At 42.2% G+C, this 19,988-nt stretch overlaps 1 protein-coding gene across 1 annotated transcript in view; it reads right to left on the reverse strand.

Annotated features, from left to right (window-relative positions):
• CTNND1 (catenin delta 1) overlaps window positions 1-19,988 on the reverse strand; it is a gene marked incomplete in the record, with an annotated part of 1,335,518 nt that overhangs the window by 603,899 nt on the left and 711,631 nt on the right. Inside the window, 1 exon segment of the mRNA XM_044076626.1 lies at window positions 18,829-18,900. Within this exon segment, the coding sequence (XP_043932561.1) occupies window positions 18,829-18,900 (72 nt within the window).

Consider the following 19,988-nt stretch of genomic DNA (forward strand, 5'->3'; position numbering starts at 1 on the left):
ACTAGTGTGCCACGTACAGTGCACCCAAACAAGGAAGAGCAGTCATAGGGAGCAATCACAAAAGATGCCTTGAAGGGTTCTGTGAAATTACACAGCCTGAGCCAGGCATATCGCCTCATAGCAACACCGGACCCAGCCACCCGTGCTACTCCGGTGGCATGAGAAAGGAGTTGAATGGATGTGTTGATAACTGCTTTCAGAGTGGCCATTCGCGTAGAGAATGTGCATTTATCCTCTGGCAAAACGGACTCTGGGGAAGATGCAGTGAACTCTGATCAGGTCAAGCTGCAGTCTGGTTACATGGGCCATATAGCTGAAAAAATTGCTTGAAACCACCACGAAATAGATCCAACAGCATTTAATGATAAAGACAAAAACAGAAACAAGCGCTTTCACGCAATAAAATTGCGCTTCCTCAGGTTACAATCTCACAGAAATTTTCATTGCCTTTTATACCAGTTCATCAAACACAATTAATCAATTAATTCAAAAAATCACATTGTTAAAGTAAAGTTCATCAAAATTCATATTAACAACCTAGCATTCCATTTAAAAACTGAATAAATTGTTTATATTATTTATAAATTCAGTAATTTCCATACTTTAAAATTTAATCAGCAAGTTAACATCAAAAAATACATATAGTTTCCGCAATTGCTAGTAGTATACCTCATTAATTATAATTGAGGAAGTAATGCCCATATTTAAAAAGAAGCTTGCTTAGGATATGACATTACTTATAGATCATGTTACCAAGTTAAAACACCAACATTATTATATTGCATTGAGTTCGTGAATGCAAAGGCATAAGATTAAAGTATTAATTGTGACATTAAAACAACACATAAACAGAAATGGCAAAAACAAAAGCATGATAAAAACCAACCATTGCTAACAAAGAAATAAATGGCCACAGTGTAAACTGAAGCGTTCCACAGGACATTTACAAAAATCTTAAATGATGCACGGAGGCCAGTTAGTACAAAATGGCTTGTTATTTAAAGGCAAAGCAAAACAGAAACCAGACATCATCATCTGGGTTATGCTAACTGCATAACTAATGATGTCATTCTGCCCAGATTATGACAATAAGTCATAATTGTTAGGCAGACTTTATGTGAATTACATTGAGTAAAATACTAAGATGTAATGAATAAAAACAAAGGCGGCTCACAGCACAAAACACAATGATGTTCATAAACCCATTTCACCTCCAATGAACACCATTTGCTACTCAAATTGGAACCTTAAATATTCCAGTCATCAAAATTGGAATTCAATATATATAAAGTCGACCAGTAGCGTAAAGTATATATATTAGTTATACAACATTAAATAACTAATCTAAGAAAAAACGACCGTATATATAAACACTATCATACCAACAAATGTACAAGATTATAAACAGAAAAGCTCTTAGTCACAAAAAATATCTGCACGAGAAAGGTTGTTGTCCACACCAAAGGTCAACACCAAGTAATGCCGTTAAAAGCACATCAATTAATCAAACCCAAATTAACTTTATAGCCACAGTAGTTTTATACAGAGTCTGTATACATAGTAATATAAAAAATATAAAAATGTATAAAAATATAAAAATAATATAAAAATACAAAAAATACGTGAGAGTTTCTTCTCATCTTCATTTCCTAATCACATGGGCCATATAGTTCAGTGCCCTTATACATAAGGTGGCGGAAGCGCAAGTAAACTTTTCTAGCCGGTCCATCATCCTGGACTCTCGGTCCAGGGGATAGACCATGGAACTCTCCTGAGCCAGTTCCTTCTTCGTGGCAGCCACAAAGTACAGTTTTGTACCTACCATAAATGTAGATGTTCGAAGATCCACATTGCTGCAGTCCTTACATATGGGTAGTCCGCTGTCCTCGGTCGGCCCGAATATCAAAGTATTAGGCTGACGTCGGTCAAGGCGCTTAAGACTGACATCAGGACGTCAGGGTACAAATGCGCATGACCGACGTCATATCCTCAGTCTTTTCTTGCCCCAGATGTCAGAAGACCCTAAAAAGAAAGGCCAAAACCAAAAGACAGCAAAAAACAACCAACCACCCTTGCACTAATCATATGTACAATATTTACAATATTCACAATATTCACAACCCAAACCACAACCGCCTCTAACTACAGAGGGAAGGAGGGAGGTTGGACTGCAGCAATGTGGATCTTTGTACATCTACATTTATGGTAGGTACAAAACTGTACTATGTTCTTCATCTCACATTGCTGCAGTCCTTACATATGGGTAGAATCCCAAAGCAGAGGAGGGAGGATGGCAAAATTATAAAGCATTAGGAGCTGCCAAAATGCCCTGTAAAATTGCAGTGGCAAAACCAGCCCTAGATTTAGAGTAAAGTGGAAGGTGGTAATGCTTAGAGAAAGTATGCACTGAACTCCAAGTAGCTGCCTCAAAATATCTTTAGTAGCCACCCCCTTAAAAAGCTGTAGAAGTGGCAGTAGCCCTAGTGGAATGAGGCCTAATCCCAGCTGGAATCTTCTTACCATGATGGGAGTAACAGAAAGCAATACAAAACCAATCCACTTAGAAATAGTTTGTTTTGAAACAGGTTTGCCCTGAGAACCCAAAGCAAATGAAACAAATAACTGCTGAGACTGCCTGAACCCTTTTAGTTCTGTTCAAATAATATCGCAACTGCCTGTGTATATCCAAAGTGTGTAAAATCTTTTCCCTTTATTTTGGGGTTTGCATAAAAAGTAGGCAAATGAATAGCTTGGTTTAAAGCCACACTAGAAACCACTTTAGGCATAAAGGAAGGATTAGTGCAAAGATACCCTATCCTTATGGAAAATTAAGAAGGCTCAACCGCCATAAGGGCCTGTAATTCAGAAACCCTTCAGGTTATGGCCAACAAAAAGCAGTCTTCCATGATAAATATTTCAACTCGGCAGTAGCTGCAGGCTCAAAAGGTTGTAGAGTGAGTTTCTCCAACACAAAATTGAGATCCCAAGCAGGAGTAGGAGCTCTACCTGGGGGTCTTGTATTCTTTGCCCCTCTAAGGAATTGCTTAAACAAAGGATGAGAAAACAATGGTGGGTCACAGTCATAGTGAGCAGAAATTGCTGCAGCATGAATCTTAATAGAGGAGAAGGACAAACCCTTGTCCAGTAACTCCATAAGGTATTGAAGAGCCACACTTAAATTAGGCTTAGAAACATCAAAGTCCTTTGCTGTACTCCAAAACAAAATCTCTGTACTAGGCCTTCTGGCCTCCAAAATAACATTCAAAACTTGTTGTGGAAGCTGAGACCCTCCAGGGTTTAAAACAGAATATGCCAGGCTGTTAGATGTAGAGAGTGAAGTTTGACACTGAGTAAATGACTGTTCTCCTGAGACAGCAGATGAGGAATCGAAGGCAAAGGCCATGGAGGCAGACTTCTCAGTAATGGGTACCCAGTGCTGTCGAGGCCAATCTGGAGCTATTAAAATCATGTTTGGCTTGTCCTGTCTGACCTTCAGGAGTACCTTTGGGAGGAGAGGCAGAGGTGGAAAGGCGACACATGAAGATTGCTCCAATTGAATGAAAGAGCATCCACTTTCCAAGCTGTGGGATGAAACCTTTTTGCAAAACTTTGGCAGCTGGTAGTTTAGTGGAGAAGCGAACAGATCTATGTCTGGAGTTCCCCATAACACTGTCAACTTCTGAAATACATGAGGATCCAATTTTCACTCGTGGGGATCCATTATTTGTCTGCTCAACACATCTGCTAAGGAGTTCTGTGCTCCTGGCAGAAACCTTGCCTGAAGATTTAGCTGTAAACTGAGAGCAGTCTCCCACAAAACCATTGCTTGTCTGCATAGAGGATAAGAATGTTCCCCTTGCTTGTTGATGTACCACATGACAGTTGTGTTGTCTGTTAGAACCAACACCTGCCCTGGAAGAAGTAAATCCTTGAAAGCTATTAATGCAAACTGGACTGCTAACATCTCCTTCAAGTTGATATGTAGATGTTGAAGTCTGGCAGGCCACGTGTCTTGTACCCATTTTCCATTCAGATGAGCTCCCCAAGCTTTGTCTGAGGCACCTGTCGTTAGAATCTGACTCGCCTCTGGCGGGTCACAGAGAGTCCTTTAGGTGACATTCCTGAGCCCACCACAAAATTCCTTTTGAATGCAAGGTATTATCTGAATGACAGTGTCCATATCTTGGCAGTGCTGTGTCCATACATTTTTGAGATACCATTGTAGCTTCCTCATATGCAGTTTGGCATTGGGAAGTACCAGAATACAAGATGCCATGAACCCCAAGGCTTGAAGGACTGTCCTTGCAGTCAGCCTGGACGAGACAATTGATGGAAGTAAAGAAAAAGATTCTTTGTTTGTCCGGGGTCAAAAGGCCATCTGGGATGCTGTATTCAGTCTCACACCCAGAAAGCACATGTCCTGAGAGGGTACTAGACTGGACTTTATTTCAGGCATCTTAACACTATCACATACTGTAGATGATGAAGAAGTTCGTCCTTTCCTTGGGCCAGAATCAGGCAATCGTCCAAATAAGGATAGATTTGTATTCCTCTTAGCCTGAAGAAAGCTATCACTGGAGCCAGAACCTTCGTGAACACTCTGGGCGCAGTAGATAAGCCAAAGGGCAATGCAGAGAACTGATAATGAGAAGTCCCAGCCAAAACGCAGATACTTCCTGCAACTGAGCCTGATAGGAACATGAAGGTAAGCCTCCTTGAGATCCAGAGTCACCATCCAGTGATCTTTGCCCAGCAGAGGTAAAAGCTGTTGTAACGTCAACATTTTGAACTTGGGAATGTCCAGATATGTGTTGAGGATAGATAAATCCAAATTGGTCTCCACGTGTTCCCTTCTTTGGTACTAGGAACAGGCGAGAATAAAATCCTAGGCCCACTTCTGGCAGAGGGACCGGTTGTATGGCCCCTATTTGAAGTAGCAGAGAAATTTTTGTGAGCCTCTAGTCTTTGCTGAGGAGGAACGTCCGGCATGCCTTTGAAAGGAGGCAAGGTATGGAAATAAAACTTGTAACCTTGGTGTATGATATCCAATACCCATCTGTCTTGGGTAATCAAACTCCAATTTTCCTTGAAGAGTGCCAACCTTCCTCCCAAAGGTGCTGCCAGGCAAGAAGGATCTGGCAGCTGAAAAGTCATTGGGCAAAGGACTGGCCCCTGCCCTCACCAAGATTGTGCAGGTGAACTCCCTGTTCTAGGTCTGAAGGAACTCTGAGCTCTGCCCCTATCACGTCTAGATCTACCCCTAGACTGAGAATCATAAGAAGGATACGTCCACCCCTTAGGCCAATTCCTACTAAACTTCGGAGGCCGAACTTGCAAAAAATCTTTAACAGCCTGCATAGACTTAGCCTTGTCTTCCATTTTCTTCAAGACTGACTCAACAGGTGAACCAAACACATCAGACTGTAAAGGAGCATCCAAAATCCTTGTCTTAACATGGTCAGAAATTCTGATCCCTCAGCCAGGCGTGCCTGCGAAGAACTGAACCAGTGGCAGCCACCCTAGACGAGGCCTGTACAGCATCAAAACCACATTGTAAAGAATGCTTACCCACCTGTTCAGAGACATGCACCAAATCTTGTAATTCTTTACACTCAATGCCTTCCGTCAGAGCATCTACCTTAGACTTCAATTGAGAAAGAAGATAGTTTTGATATTTCAACATGTGAAACTGGCAATTCAAAGCCCTCATAGCTAAGGTAGAAGAAGTATAGACTTTCTTTCTCCATCTATCCAAAGCTCTGGCCTCTATCTGGAGGAACCGGATTTTTTACAACAGAGGCCTTGACACCCTTAGGTCCCTGGCTAACAGTTTCTGGGTCCGCCCTAGGACTCTTAAAGATATTTATGAGCCTCAGGCACCCTGTAATACCTATCCGGTTTAACAGGAGCAGGAGGCAAAGAATCAGGATTAAGTGAAGCCTCTGCAAACACATCTTCCACAACATCCAGAACAGGGGGTATTAGCCAAGGGCCTATGCTGGGGTAAAAGCAAAAATTCCCTAAGCCTTTTCCTGGAATCAGAGAAGTCCTGACCTTCCCACTTAAAATGTTCCCTCATGGAATGAAGAGTCTCTGAAAAGAAAAATCCTCTGGAGGAGAAGCAGAAGGAGTCTAATCATCTGCATCAGAATCAGAATAAGGAGAGTACTCCTGCAAGTCTTCAGCAAGACTCTGAAACATCCAAGCCTGCTCAAAACTCCCAACTCTGGCTCCACCCTAGGCCTCTTATCAGGAGGGGCAAAGAACCTCTAATCAAAGTAATTAAATCTTCTGCCATTTTAAGCATGTGCTTCTTGGGCACAGACCCTGCTGAACTAGGAGTGACACCAACAGAAGCTAAACCTGGCCTGCCTCTGGGAGAAGCCTTGGAAACAGAAGGAGAGGCCTAACCACCCTAGGAAGGGAGGGGAGTACAGTAACCTGAGAAGCCCCTTCAGCCTGACCTGCCTCCTGAGAGGCCACATCCTGCAATATCAAAGTCTCCGCCTGGGACTCCAGAGAAGCCTCGAACCACCAGTTCCACTGACGCCTGAAACGGGGCGTCACGCACGACGACTCTTCTTGCCTGGGTTTAGCTGCTTTGTCTGCGCTTCTTGAAGAAGTGGGCACCCGAACTGACGGCATATTATAATGCCTCAAGACCAACCTAGCACAATCTAACCTTTCGCTAGTGCGCTTATTGAACCCAGCACAAAAGCGACACCCAACAACATCGTGCTCAGGCCCCAAACAAGGAATACACAAAGAATGATAATCCCTATGTATCTGTTTCCCACAAGAAATACAGTTATTCACTTTTTCTGACATCCGTAAACCACTGCGGCAAGAAAAACTAAAATATTCCCAACGGGTACTTAGCCAACTTTGACTCGGTCTGAAACTCCGACGAAAAATTTCAGAACGGCACTTGCAACGCTGCTTCTGCATCGGACCATGCGGCAAAAAAGACTGAGGATATGACGTCGGTCATGCGCATTTGTACCCTGACGTCCTGATGTCAGTCTTAAGCGCCTTGACCGACGTCAGCCTAATACTTTGATATTCGGGCCGACCGAGGACAGCGGACTACCCATATGTAAGGACTGCAGCAATGTGAGATGAACATCCACCATGGCATCTACTGGGGAGCTCAAGATTTCATCTGAACGTTTTGGGATTGGCTCCATGGTGTCCAGTTCTTTCTATGCTCTGGTGGTAATGAGGTCCTCCAGAGGGTCCGCGGGGAGGAGGGGGGTACATCCAAGAAGTAGATGGGCCCATGTCGAATGCCTCCAGAAACCCCAACTCAGAGGAAGGCTCAGGGGTGGACCTAACCCCCCATTGGTGCAGGACCTCCATGTCGTCTCCAAACCAGACATCCTCAGGGGTGATCTGGGGGAGCCTTACCCCTCATCGAAGTTGGCATCCTCTGTGAGGGACTCTGGGGGGAGTCCAGGTGCCTCCTCTTGCACTTGCGTTTGTGAGGAACCTCTTCGGTGGGACTCTCCAGCGAGGACTCAGCCTGTGGTTCCTCGAGGGGAACAGATTGGGGCATGTTGAGCATGGGCTGTCCCTGCATGGGTAGAATGGCAGAAGGCACACCCAGAAGAGAAGGGGTTGGGGCAGACTCAGAGGTGAGAAACCTCTCCACAACTAACGCCGAGGGAGAGGGAGCCTCAACAGAAAATGAGGACGTTCTCCCCAGATCAGAGACTGGGATTTGTGCAGAGCCGGAAGGCGCTGAGACCCCGAGGGGTAGGCTGTGACCTGACAAGGTTGGAGCAGACATAGAAAAACCCAACCCCTCGGATTGGACATCCAGGCTACAGCTACGAGAGCTCAGATCCGACTGTAGGACCAGACACGCTCAAGATAACTGCTGGCGTCGAGGTAGAGGGTACCATCAACGCCGGCCCCTTGACTCCAGAACCTCTTGGATCCAGGGACTCTGATACAGGGAGATGGATCAGAGAAGGAGAAATAATGGCAAACAACGTTAGTGAGCTACCCCCTCCAGAGTGAAAGTGCCAGCAAGACCCCCATCTGCAACTGGGTGCGAATAAACCTTCGCATCATTCTACCCATATCTGCTTTCGATAAACTTCTTGTAGACCTTGAAGAGGCCACCAACGCCGGCAAGGATGGTGCAGAGAGGCCCTAGGAGGAGGTCAAACCTCCTCCGGCTCCAGGGAAAACCTTGGGGAACAGAGCAGAGGAGAAGTTGGCCTGGTAACAAGCAGGTAGTTTAGAAGGAGGACCCACCAGATCAGAGCATTCCGAGGATCTCTTCCTTCATCTTTCTCTCCCTCTGTTTTCTAGACTCCCTTTACCCAGGTCTGTGGTCAGGATGGCGAGTCCGAGCCTGGGAGGGAGGTGAAGACACAAGGGCCGAGGTAGTTGCTGTCACAGCCATGACCGTAGAAACAGTAGGCGAGGAGGCGGCCATCTCTGTAGAAGGGAGAAGCCCTTTCAAAATCAGCTTGACCCTGCAGTCTTATGCCCTGGGGTTAAATCCTGCACATATGGAGCAGTCAGAGGTCAAGTCTGCTGCCCCCAAACAGACAACACAGTGTGGCCATCTGCCGGTGACAACTTATGGCCACACTGTGCACTTTCTGAAGATCAACTTCTGTTTATCAGATATCCTGCAGCCCAAAAGGTACAAGGTACCAAGGACAGAAAAACACAACCCCAACACACTCACACAAACTCAAATACTAAGCGGGAAAGAAGGCCTACACTAAACTACAATAACCACACTACTCAAACTTTTTCTCTTTTAAACAGAGAATGTGAGGGGAGGTTAAGAAAGGGGACAAGACAACTAAAAACTAAGCACACACAAAAAGAGCCCGAAACTATCCTACCAGCCCGGAGCTCAAGGGATCATGTATGTGAAGCTGCAGCAAATGAGATTTGGGGGAAGGAAGGTGGTGCAGTGGTATTATGGGTTAGGGGAGGAGCTTGGAGCTCAGATCTGATGCTGGTGAAACTGCTGTCTCGGATCCGGTCTGGATCCAAAACTCCACAAGTTGATGCCCAAATGAAGTCAACTACTTCAGATATGATTAGGACCCACTGATCTGTTGCGATTGCTTGCCACCTGCTTAATAGGGAAAACCTTCCTACTAGCCTGTGAATGGGGGGGGCAGGGGGAGTCATTGTGAGTCCTTAAGGTAGGGAGTGGACTTTGAATTCCCTTGTCTAGGCTTAGTAGAGGTCCACTGTCTAGGCCTCTGCTGGCTTTGCTGCTGTTGCCTGGAGGGCTTATCTCTGCGTCCTTTCCTTTGCTCAGCTTTTGTTTGGGCAGGAAAGGACAAGTGTTTGGTAGAAAGTTCCTGCTGAATCTGGGTGGTTGTACCTGCAGGAAGTCTTTGACCGTCTTGCATAGACTTGGCCTCGTCTTCCATTTTCTTAATTACTTCCCCTGCCTTAGGGCCGAACAATTGTTCCCTATCCAAGGGGTCATTCAGAAGTTTTGATTTAACATGGTCAGGCAAAAGTTGCTCTCAACCATGCATACCTTCTAATCACTGATGCATAAACTGCAGCCCTGCTAGAGGCTTCCAAAGCATCAAATTTGAAATGCAGGGAAAGCTTGACCACTTGAGAGCTGGAGTGAATCAGATGATCTGGCTCTCTGGCAGTAATACTGTCTGGTAGGTGGAAATTTTCTGCTTCAATAATTCCAGCATGTTCTGTTGATATTAAAGCATATGAAACTGGCTAATCTAGCCATTAGAATTCTCAACTGCCAAAGTGTGGACCTTTTCATCCCATTGGTTCAAGGCTCTGCTTTCCTTGTCAGAAGGTATTTGATTTTTGGAAGAACTGGCTCTAGCCCCCTTGGGTCTCTGAGTAATGACCTCTGGGTCAAATGTAGGGTTCTTGAACAATTGTGTATGGGTATCTGGCACCCTTTAATATTTATCAGGCTTTCTGGGAGCAAAGGGCAGTGCATCAGGGGTGAGACCAGTTTCCAGAAAGACACCCTCCACTACATCCATAATGGGAGAAATGGTTAAGGGATAATGTTGTGGCAAATTCAGGAACTCTGTCTTTTATTTGGAGGGGGGGGGGGGGAAAGAGTCCTGAGCCTCCCAATGGAAATGCTCTGAGAATTTAAGGTCTCCCCAAATGAGAGGTCTTCAGGGGGGAAGCAGAAGGAATGGATTCCTCAGCATCTGAATTCTTAAAGGCTGCCAGGGGCTGTTGCTTAGTGTCTGAACCCCAGAAAGGTCAGAGTCCCCAGACTCTGGCTCAGAGAGTACTTCTGGAGAAAGGTCCCTTTTTCTTTTGGTTAGGGCAGCTGGAGCAGACTGGTTGCCCCTGAGGCAGGGGTTTCCCTAGAAGTGCCCTTGCTCTTGGGTCTCCAATTCAATGGGCTTAGAAATGGGTTTGGCTGGTGGCGTGGCCATGACTTTCTGGCGTTGGTCATCCAAAAGGCCTCCTCAGAAGCCGGTGCTTGCAAAGCAGCTACAGACCCAATCATGGGGTTGGCGACAAGACAACTCAGAAGAAGCCTGAACCGGTGGTGTACCGGACTTCAAAAGGGTCTCAGGTAGAGTTCCCGCTGTACTACTAGAGGGCAGGCTGGCTGACTTCGTTTGAATAGTCTGTAGGCATGACAATCTGCGGTCCCTTTCCTTTTCTTTCCCCTGTTTAGAAAGTACCATGGTACACTGACCAACTGACTCCCACTTTGCATTGGTAACTAGTCTCTCTGAAATGCCTGGCTACAAAATCAGCTGCTCTATGGATGGTCCTAGCATTAAATAAGGCAAAGAACCAACACCCGGGGACGTCATTACACACATTATGAAGGTCTGTGTGGTATTTGTTTTCCACAACGGAGACAGTTTATTTACTTTCTTGGACATCGGTTTAAGTGCAAGAAAATAATCCCCAACAGGGCACTTAGCTTTAGTTTTCTCCCTCACTCTGGCAACGGCCGACCGAAGCAGTAACTGTTTCTACTTCGGGCTCCATGGCAAGAAAGACTGATGTAATGGCATTGGCTACCTCTCTTTATACCCCTGATTACCTAACGTCAGTCTCAGGCGACCTGCAGTTGAAGCAGGATGGAAATCCTTTACTCTGGTATCCAGGCCAGCCGTGGGCTACCCAGCAGGGATAACCTACATGTGATGACTGCAACAGTGAAACACGAAGAACATCTCATTGTTTTATTCCAGTGCTGGCTTAGCTCTTTAAACTGTCTGCTACTTTCAGAATATAATACTTCATATGACTGTTGAGATATTCTCATTAAGGATCTTTGTCCAGAATTTCATTCTTTCTGCCTGTGTTGCATACAAGATCCTTAACTGTGCAGCTCTGAAATATCCCTTCAAAATCAGCTAATCCTAAATCTCCTTGCTATATAGGGATCAGCAGCTTATCCCACTTGACATCTTGCCTTCTTCCTCTCCAAAATAAAGTCCTTCAACTTTATTACTGTTCACAACTTCTCTGGTTGAGAAAAATATGTCTGACCTGTGTATAAAACTAAGGGGACTAAACATTTTATCATGCCATCCACATCCATAGGCAAAAGCTTCCGGTTTCTCAGTTTTTGCATTACTTTTGTTTAATCCCTTCCCACATATTCTTAGCTGCCATACCCACATCTTTTTTAATCCATACTCCTAAACACTTCATTTATCATGTCTCCATAAATAAGGGTATTGCTGGACCAATTCTTGCATTGGGTGCACACAGGTTATAGCTATTAACCTTAGTTTTTAGCTTCATTAAAAAACACAAAGAACCCAGAACTGACTCCGCATATCCCACAGCACTGAGATGTCCTTTTCAGGTTTCATCAGGTACAAAATCATATCTGCAAATAAATGCCAACCTTCCTTGAACACCATACTAATTATATCCTTGAATTTCTGAGCCACTTAATCTTCTTTGACAATGGTTCTAAACATAACACAAATAAAGGGGCAAGAAGACACCCCTGCCTGGTTCCTCTGTTCTGACAACTTAGAGAGGTACCCTGCCACTTAGATTTTTGTCTCCAATCCCTCATATATCTTACTAATTAACTTTATTTTATCAAGCAATGCAAATTATTCCATTGCCCTACTCAAAACCCCAGCTTACTCTGTAAAATGCTTTCTGTGCATCAAGACCCACCAATAATAGCATTCTGCTTAACTCTGGATCTTCATTGTTCTGTTAATGTTGTCAAATGTTTGCCTCCCCTCCACAAAACCACACTGGTCCATATCTATCAATGTTATCTTCGCCAATCTTTTAGCCATTATAGACAACACTATGAACATGGTTTAGAACGGAGATGGCCCTAACATGAAGCTGGATCACATGAGTCTTCGACCACAGGCACCACAGCTTTTCCAAGATGTTGGTACCTCCCCTCCTTTTAAGACAAACAAAACCCTCCTAACTTCCAGACTCCCACCAGAATACAATCTATTCCTGGCAACTTTCCTGCAGATAGTAGAAGAAACAATGCTATAACCAATCTTAACTGTTAGTTAAGCCTCATCTACCTCTAACCTACATATAAATATTAGTTTTCCATAAATATTATGCTTTTTCTTGCTTTCTCCACTTCTTTATACAAATTCATACAATTTCTAATACATCTCCAGTATCTACTTGATCTTTTTTCTTGTTATAGGCCAAGTTTGGCAGCAACCCTTTTTACTTAGTTGTTGTGCCAAACGTTTTTGTCCTATGAAGTTATCAAAAAAACAGTTGCTCAACTGCAATCTTTCTAAACTCATGCTTATTATCCAGGTACTCCCTTGTTTTCTCTGTAGCACGTTGCACTTGCGCCTCCTCTTGTTCTGTGATGATCTCCTTGTTTTGTAGTACTTCAACCTTTGCCAGCTCCCTCTAAATAATTCTTTAACCGTTTTCTTTATTTCTACCATATTTTTAACTCTGCTTTCATTTGATCTAACTCACTAGCTATAACTTCTGCAGTACCATCTTCCTGAATAACTCCCAGAAAATTTTTACTACCCAATCCTTATATTCCACTCTTTTAAAGAGGTTGGTGGGATAGTACCAGTCCCATCTTTACTTCATTACCCTGTATTTTTATCTCTGCAATTATTGGTGCATGATCTGGAATAGATATTTGTTGGGTATCAAAGTTCTCAATTAAATGGACATGTTCTGTGAAAAATTTCTATAAAGTTTAGCCCAGTTTTTGCACCTTGGGGCATAATATGCAAATTATATCAGAGTTCCTGCTGAATTCGTGTCTTTCATACAATTTTCATAAATTTCTTCATAATTACCCTCTTAAGTAATATTTTCCCTTCTAGGCACTCCAGACGCATCCTTACTGTTACAAAAAATTCCAGTTCCCAGCTACAAGTAATATTCCCTACTGAAAGCAGATTCCTGCCAAAAGGTTTTAAACTCCAAAACAGCCGTTTTACGTAGAATATAAATACATGCAAGTATAATCCTCAACCCTAGCCACCAGCTCCTTACATCATCTTTTTCCCCATCTTTCACTACTGGAGCTCCTCTGGAAATTAAGTACATCTCTTTTCCTTTGTCTCTAATTCTGCAGAATAACTATCCTGAAATCCTCTCAAACTAATATGCTCACTTCTTTCCAAATGCGTCTCCTGTAGCATTGCTACTTGCACTCTGCATTTCTTAAGTATTCATTCCTTTTTATCTATACCTGTAGGACCAGTAACATTCTAAGACAAGGAAAGAGCCATCCTTAAGTTGAGAATTCATTATTCCACCCTATTATAGATTAAGATTTTTCAAATATCTAATTCCAGCTTCTGTGATGCATACATCCATTGTTTGGCAGGTTAATCCTTTATACAGTTTCTTATCAAAACTGGAGCCTATATCACCTTTTACAAGCCTTTTTAATAAAAACCCTTAAACAAGAAACCAAGCACACTCACAGAGCACCCCCATAAACTATTTGCTTAATACACAACCTCAGTGGATACAAAAAGTGTACACACCCCTGTTAAAATGCCACGGTTTTGTGATATATTAAAAATGAGACCACAATAAATCATTTTAAAACTTTTCCCACCTTTAATGTGACCTACAACTTGTACAATTAAATTGAAAACCAAATAAGGGAAAAATAAAAACATACAATAAGCTGGTCGCACAAGTGTGCACACCCTTATAATACTTGGTTGAACCACATTCTGATTTAATTACAGCATTGTCTTCTTGGGTACACACCTGCCATCAATTAGAGACTGATTAACCCCAGATAAAGTTCAGCTGTCCTAGTAGGATTTTCTTGACATTTATTCAGTTGCCTGCTACAGCAAAAGCCATGGTTTGCAGAGAACTTACAAAGTATCAAATGGATTTCATTGTTGAAAGGTATCAGTCAGGAGAAAGGTACAAAAACATTTCCACAGCATTGGATATACCATGGAACACAGTGAAGACGGTCACCGAAGTGTGGAGAAAATATGGGACAACAGTGATGTTGCAAACTGGACGTCCCTCCAAAATTGATGAAAAGACAAGACTAAGACTGGTCAGGGAAGTTGCCAAGATACCTACAGCAACACTGATGGAGCTGCAGGAATTTCTGGCAAGTACTGCTTGTGTACTACATGTGACAATCTCCCATATTCTCCATATGTCTGGACTATGGGGTAGGGTTGCAAGAGGAAGCCTTTTCTTACACAGAAAAACATCCAAGCCTGGCTAAAATTTGCAAAACAATACATCAAGACTCCCAAAACCATGTGGGAAAATGTGTTATGATCTGATGAGACCAAGGTTGAACTTTTGGCCACAATTTCAAAAGGTATGTTTGGTGCAAAAACACTTTGCATCACCAAAAGAAAACCTTCCCCACAGTGAAGCATAGTGGTGGCAGTATCATGCTATGGGGTTGCTTTTCTTTAGCAGGTACTGGGGGCTTAGTCAAGGTGGAAGGAATTATGAACAGTTCCAAACACCAGTCACCTTTGGCCTAAAACCTTCAGGCATCTGCTAGAAAGCTTAAGATGAAGAGGAATTTCACCTTTCAACATGAAAATGACCCCAGGCATACATCCAAATCAACAAAGGAATGGCTTCACCAGAAGAAATTTGAAGTATTGTAATGGCCCAGCCAGAGCCCAGACCCAAATCCAATAGAAAATCTGTGGGGTGACCTGAAGAGGGCTATGCACAAGAGATGTCCTTGCAATCTGACAAATTTGGAGCACTTTTGCAATGAAGAGTGGGGCAGACATTGACAAGTCAAGATGTGCCATGCTGATGACTCCTACCCAAGACGACTGAATGCTGTAATTAAATCAAAAAGGTGCTTCAACAAAGTATTTTAAGGGTGTGCACACTTATGCAATCAGCTTATTGTAGTTTTTTTTATTTTTTATATTTCCCCCCAACAGATTTGTTAAATTGAATTGTGCAGGTTACAGGTCACATTAAAGGTGGGAAAAGTTTTGAAATGATTTATTGTGGTCTCATTTTTTTATATTACAAAAACCTGGCATTTTAACAGGGTGTGTGCACTTTTTATATCCACTGTATGTACACCTTCAAATAACAAAGTTTAACCTTCCCAAGAAGAAAATCTGCATCCAACAGCTGCTAACACAGGCCCTAGTTAACCTGAAATTGAGGTTATCCATATTAATACACGTTACTGTCTTCAACTTACACCAAGTGTTTTTTTTCATCTTTATTCTCCCTCCCCCAGAAGTGAAAACTCTCAGAATCATTAATTTTTAGCCATGAAGAAACTAGGGTTCTGTCTTTCTGACCTATCAGCTTGCCTCCATGGAAAGTTAGAGGAAAAAAAAGATGAATGAAGTTCTCTGTTGCCAGCATAAAGATGAGCTGAAACATTTACTGCTAAAGGAAGGCTTTTCATTATATTAGTTCTCTTATTTACTCGTTTCCACGTAAAATTTGCTCTTAATCTAGACAGTCACCTATGCAGAAGAAAACTATACTGCACCTCTCAACTGTTCAGATTTCCACAGAATGTCCAGAGTTCTGCTTCATATTCCTGGTCCGCTCCTCAAAAATTGTTTTCTTCTGGCCAATCACAGAGGACTAAAGTGGGTCTGTCAGTATTTCGAAAATGTAATAGGTCGCATCACTAAATGTCTAACTGAAATGATCACCCTATTATATTTATGAATGCCAATAAAAAATAAAAAAAAACAAAAAACTAAAGGGTGTAGGCGGGGGGGCAAGCCCCCCTGCACCCCCCACTACTTAAATATACCAACTCTGAGACCGCACTACATTGAGATTTCTGTTTACCAGTTCAACGTTCTGCCCTTTCGGCATTCTCGATGCGACAATATCAAATTCGATATTGTCAGCATTCAAGATGCTGATAGGGACCCAACTAAAGTTACTAAATCATGGCATATATTTGAGTTTGACTTTATATCCTTCAGAAAAATGAATGCTAATAAAGCCTGTTATTCTAACGACTTTCTAGAATAAGAGCAATGCTTAAAATCTGTTCATATTTTGGGCCTTTGTCCAGATTTCCTCCACCAAGAAGTTGAGAAATACAAAAACATCTCTACATATATCTCAACAAATTAAGATTACAAATTATTAACTTACATGCTAGTGTCTAGCTTTTCTTTTTGCACTGTAATGCCTACATTTAATACCAATAAAAAAGAGAACAGGAAGGAAAAAAGGTATCCATTTACTTTAATAACCATCATACAAGAAATACAAGAACCAAGTACTTCACTATAAAACATGCAATATATTGTGAAAAGTTTCAGAATTTGTTTTACTTAAACTTTTTCCCTTCCTCCTCCCCTAGCCTCAGAGTCCTTCCAAACATGGTGAGGCAAGTACCTTTAGTTGACTTGTTAAAATTGCCTGGAACTGAAAGTCCACTCTTTACACTTATTCCTACTACCATATTTCACAATTGTGATAGATTCTTTATAGTTGCACATGTATTCATTAAATTTCTATGTTGCTGGTCGTCTTCCTGTTCATCTCCATCTCTGAACTCCAGATTCCGTTTCAGTTCCCCAGTGCTCCCAATTCTTCGGGTCTTCTGTCTCGAGCATTTTCCTTGGGAACAGTGGAAAAGGTTACATTGGCAAAGTGTGTGCTTTACTATCAGAAGAATGATGAGCAGAGTTCTCTTCTATATTATGGCTCATTTTGTATGATGGCTCATTTTTTGTTGGACAAACGTTTTGAATTTTCTCAGCCTGTTCTGTATCAAAGAATTACTTTGATCCTCCAGGAAAAAAAATTCTTAAGACAGCTGGACACAGCAGCTTGAATTTGACACCCACCAATAGACATTCCCAAATTATTGGAATAAATCTGTTTTTCTGCTTGGTGTACAGTAAATAGTTTTCCACAAATGCTCCAACTTAATATTTTGCCCTTGTGCCACAGTTTTGTTATGATCAACTCTCTGCTGCTAGGCTTGGATCTTTATTAACCGCTCTGGCTGCTTTTTCGTGGTCATATTTGGAGCATGTACATGGTGTGCCCTTTCAATTAATAGTTCCTGCTGTGGAATACCAGTCCAGCTGCCTATCTGTGCCTTCAATTACAATCTGTTCCACCTAGTTTCTCTGATACAGCAGAAAATCTCATTTTCCCTATGTGCTCTTTCTTGCCATATTTTGAAAGAGGTCTTCTTTAGTGGCATACTCAGCCAGCCATTTCATTTTAGTCTCTGACTGTATGCAACTTTACCAACTCATCTAAAAATCTTTTTAAAGATTCTTCCATTTTTTTCCAACCTTTTATTAAAGTTTATACTCAACGGTTTTGTTTATTTTAATCAGCTCTGAGCACATTTGACTTGCTTTTTCCTCTACACTACCGAAGTCATCTCTTGCACTAAAGCTGGAGCCTGAACTGCTTTTTGCTTAACAGCTGCAAGATCTTCCCAGTGTTCTCTTCACCTTTTCTAGTTGATTTGCTTTCAGGCTCTTAGTTTCTTCTTTGCAAGCATTCAGGCAGTGTACTTACTAGCCAGTAACTGAATTTTCCTCAAACTGACAGCATCTCTGGCTGCAGTTGCTCAGTTTCTGTTTTCACAATGGGAGAGCTGAAGTCATGCTGTTGATCAGTGTGCAGCCATCTTGGAAGTGTCCTGGGACTCAGTTTTTTGTTGACCTCAGTGCAACAGTCTCAAGGATATGTTTGCTGCTTTTATCTGCAGATTAGATGCCTGACCTCATTCTAATCTGAGCACAGTTAAGAGCTTAGTGCATCAAATCAGCACAAACTATTAAAACCATCTCCCATAGAAGGATAAAGACTTTACTACAACTCAGGCAACCCTAATTTATTTAGCAGCTTGAGCACCTGACAGGACTGCAGGGGATGATGGTGCCTATCCTAGGGTTATGAGGGGGGTCTTTGCTGGCAGTTTCTGCAGCTCCAGTGTAGTGCGATGGAGGTCAAGTAGTACTGAAAGTGACTACAGTTTTCAAATGTAAAGGAGTATGTGTAGATGCAAGGTGAGCAAAGGAAGCCCTCAAGATGACACAGGTAGGCACGTCATGATCAGGGATGTGATTAGAAGTATAGACAAATGTTCTCATGGTTGGGATGCTGGCAAGAGCACAAACATTCAATGAATGGGTGGGCAACACAAAACCTTTCCTGGGCAGAAGTGGAAGGATGGTAAGTCCCATTACCAGGACAAAAAGGCTGGGGTGCTACTGGGGACAATTAAAAGCTGCCATGCTAGGAGGCAAAAAGATAAGGAAATGGATGCCAAAAATAAAAACTACATTCTTAGTACTGCATGTAAATGAAAAAGCTAGCATCTTTCTATTGTCTTTGTGGACTCTGAATGCTCTATTCTAGCTTTACCTGTGGTCCGTTGAGAGAAGGCTCCATTAATTTTTGTCGCTCAAACTCAGCATCACCAACTAAGCGACCATTCTGCAGAACAGAAAAAAACAGGATAAAAAGGTGTCACCATTTCTAAAATACCAAATGTAAATTAGAAAACAAGTTACAGCATTCAAAACAGGCTTAAAATATACTTCTAAGACTTGAAGATGCATTATCACACACAAGAGCTTTTACATATTCTCTGCTGGATCAACTATTTGTGAGGTAATCCTAGTGTACAGCATACTATTTCTCCACTTTGCCTAGTAACAAACCTTCAAGTCACTCTCCCAGTCCAGTCTTGAACAACGCAACTAGTTTGCTTTTTTTTTTTTTTTTTTTGTTTTTATCAGGCACGGTTTTGAATACCTGTATAATAATGCTGTCTGACCTTAAAGAATGTTGCCCTGTACATTTTATACACTTGTATACGTCTGCGCATTCAGTGGATACAAAGTCTCACTTGATCACAACTTAACTCTGTAGAAATCATGGGTATATATGGGTAAAAATTATCCAGTATAGGTCAAATACTATATTAAGAAAATTACAGCACGTTTTTGATCATTTATGTTTAGCAGTCTGCATAATAATAGATCTGTAGTAACAAGTAGCTTTTTACATTTCAGGGAGTATACTGATCATAAAGTTAGAGTTATGCATGGGAGGATGTGCAATCTGTGTAGTCTTTCCACAAGGCACCTTTTAAATGTAGATTTTCATATAGTAGTACACCTTCAAGTTCTTAAAACACCTGTAATAAACATATCTATGCCTGCACAGAATCATTAGTAAATACAGGCAGCGAGGCAATGTGACACACCCTACAAATTCATGCCAACATGCAGTGAGCGACTCAGCACTACCTCCTCTGACATGTCACAACGAAAGAGGAAAGATGTGGACAAATCAAACATGCATCTCAAAGGGATTGCAGTCCACAGCTCTAAAATCTACAATTCATACCAGTAGAGGACAGCCAACTAAGGAAAAATATGATGACCACCTTGACCGTTGAAGTCTGCCCTACCAATGATCAGGGTGATTAACCTGCCAGTGGAGTGGTTAAATCTGATTTCGCTACCAGCCAGCTAGTGATAGTTAACATTTTGCTTTGTTTGTGCAAGCAATCTTTT

Source organism: Protopterus annectens, chromosome 1.part1, assembly GCF_019279795.1.
Source record: "Protopterus annectens isolate FY-2018-M chromosome 1.part1, PAN1.0, whole genome shotgun sequence".
NCBI lineage: Eukaryota > Metazoa > Chordata > Ceratodontiformes > Protopteridae > Protopterus > Protopterus annectens.